Source organism: Anneissia japonica, unplaced genomic scaffold (assembly GCF_011630105.1).
Source record: "Anneissia japonica isolate Jap-2015-1 unplaced genomic scaffold, ASM1163010v1 scaffold15118_len1118_cov94, whole genome shotgun sequence".
Classification (NCBI taxonomy): Eukaryota; Metazoa; Echinodermata; class Crinoidea; order Comatulida; family Comatulidae; genus Anneissia; species Anneissia japonica.
In genome coordinates this window covers 1-1,103 of record NW_022723280.1, presented here as the reverse complement: position 1 = coordinate 1,103, position 1,103 = coordinate 1, and the positions used below count along the sequence as shown (strand labels likewise).

At 41.4% G+C, this 1,103-nt stretch overlaps 1 protein-coding gene across 1 annotated transcript; it reads right to left on the bottom strand.

Annotated features, from left to right (window-relative positions):
- Positions 1-238: 238 nt before the first annotated feature.
- LOC117112188 lies at positions 239-1,080 on the bottom strand (the record flags this gene model as incomplete). The annotated part of the gene is made up of 2 exons (XM_033255263.1): positions 924-1,080; positions 239-442 (listed from the first exon to the last, which is right to left on the bottom strand). Coding segments are annotated over exons 1-2 (309 nt in total), but the record flags the coding sequence as incomplete, so codon positions are not given.
- Positions 1,081-1,103: the final 23 nt, after the last annotated feature.

Sequence of the window (1,103 nt, the reverse complement as noted above, 5' to 3'; positions counted from 1 at the left end):
GAACCTCCAATTTAAATCCCTATCCGAGAAGACTTGGTTCTACCAACTGAACCCTGGGTGAAGAGTGGCTGGAACCAGCGCCCATGTTAAGATTGTAGTTAGCGGTGCTCTTGACGTACTGCTCAGTCACTCGATTCGCTAATAAAGTGACCAAGAACAGTGCAATGAAGCTTTGTGTTGGTTGAATATAGAGGCTTGGTTATAGAATATAGAGCATCCAACAGGAATGACTACTGACTTTATGATCTTGATTTTGGAAACCATTCACAATACATACTAACCCCTTCAGAAGAACTACTGCATTGTGGGGAGGTTTATCCATCATAGCTAAGCTAAGCATGATCCACTTGCAAAGTGCCATCAACAGGTGACTATGCATCTCCATGATAGTCTCCTCACCAGCAGTTTTCTCTTCTCCTTGCCTGATGCTCTTTATGTAAATCTTGAAAAAAAAAAAACAGAAACAAGCGACTGTAATTAAGTGCTTACAGGTCAAGAGGCTATTTGATTTTATCCTTTGAATATATCATGTACACAAAGACTTGGTATCTTTGGTTAACGTTGGAAATAAATTTCAATGATGAGTGACGAAATGGTGTAAATAACCGATGTCATGCGATACGAAATCCACCAATCAAGTGACAGGGATCTATTACGAAATCAACCAATCAAGTGACAGTGATCTATTTAGGTGTTATAATGATCACTGGCTTAGAATGCGCTGGCCTAATCAACATGGACATCAAGGGTCTCCAATTTGTCAGCTCTCCAATCCATTAAGCTCAGTCCAGACTATCAAATTACATTTGACAAAAATATGAAACATGCCTAAATATGGTCATGATCACATCACATCATGACCATATATAGGCACATCATGACTAAATATGGGCATACAACAGTGATGTCTGGTAGGAACTCACCTCCAGGGTGTGTACTGTGCTCTCCCACCAGATTGGCTGGTCTGCAACAGACTCCAGGTCTTGCGTAAGCAAAATGTGGTCGACTGCTTCTCGTAGTCTTTTCATCTCTATTAGCAGCTTCACTAGCTTACAGTTGAGGTAGTAGTCACCCTTCCTTTGCGCCTACAGAGACAGGAGGGG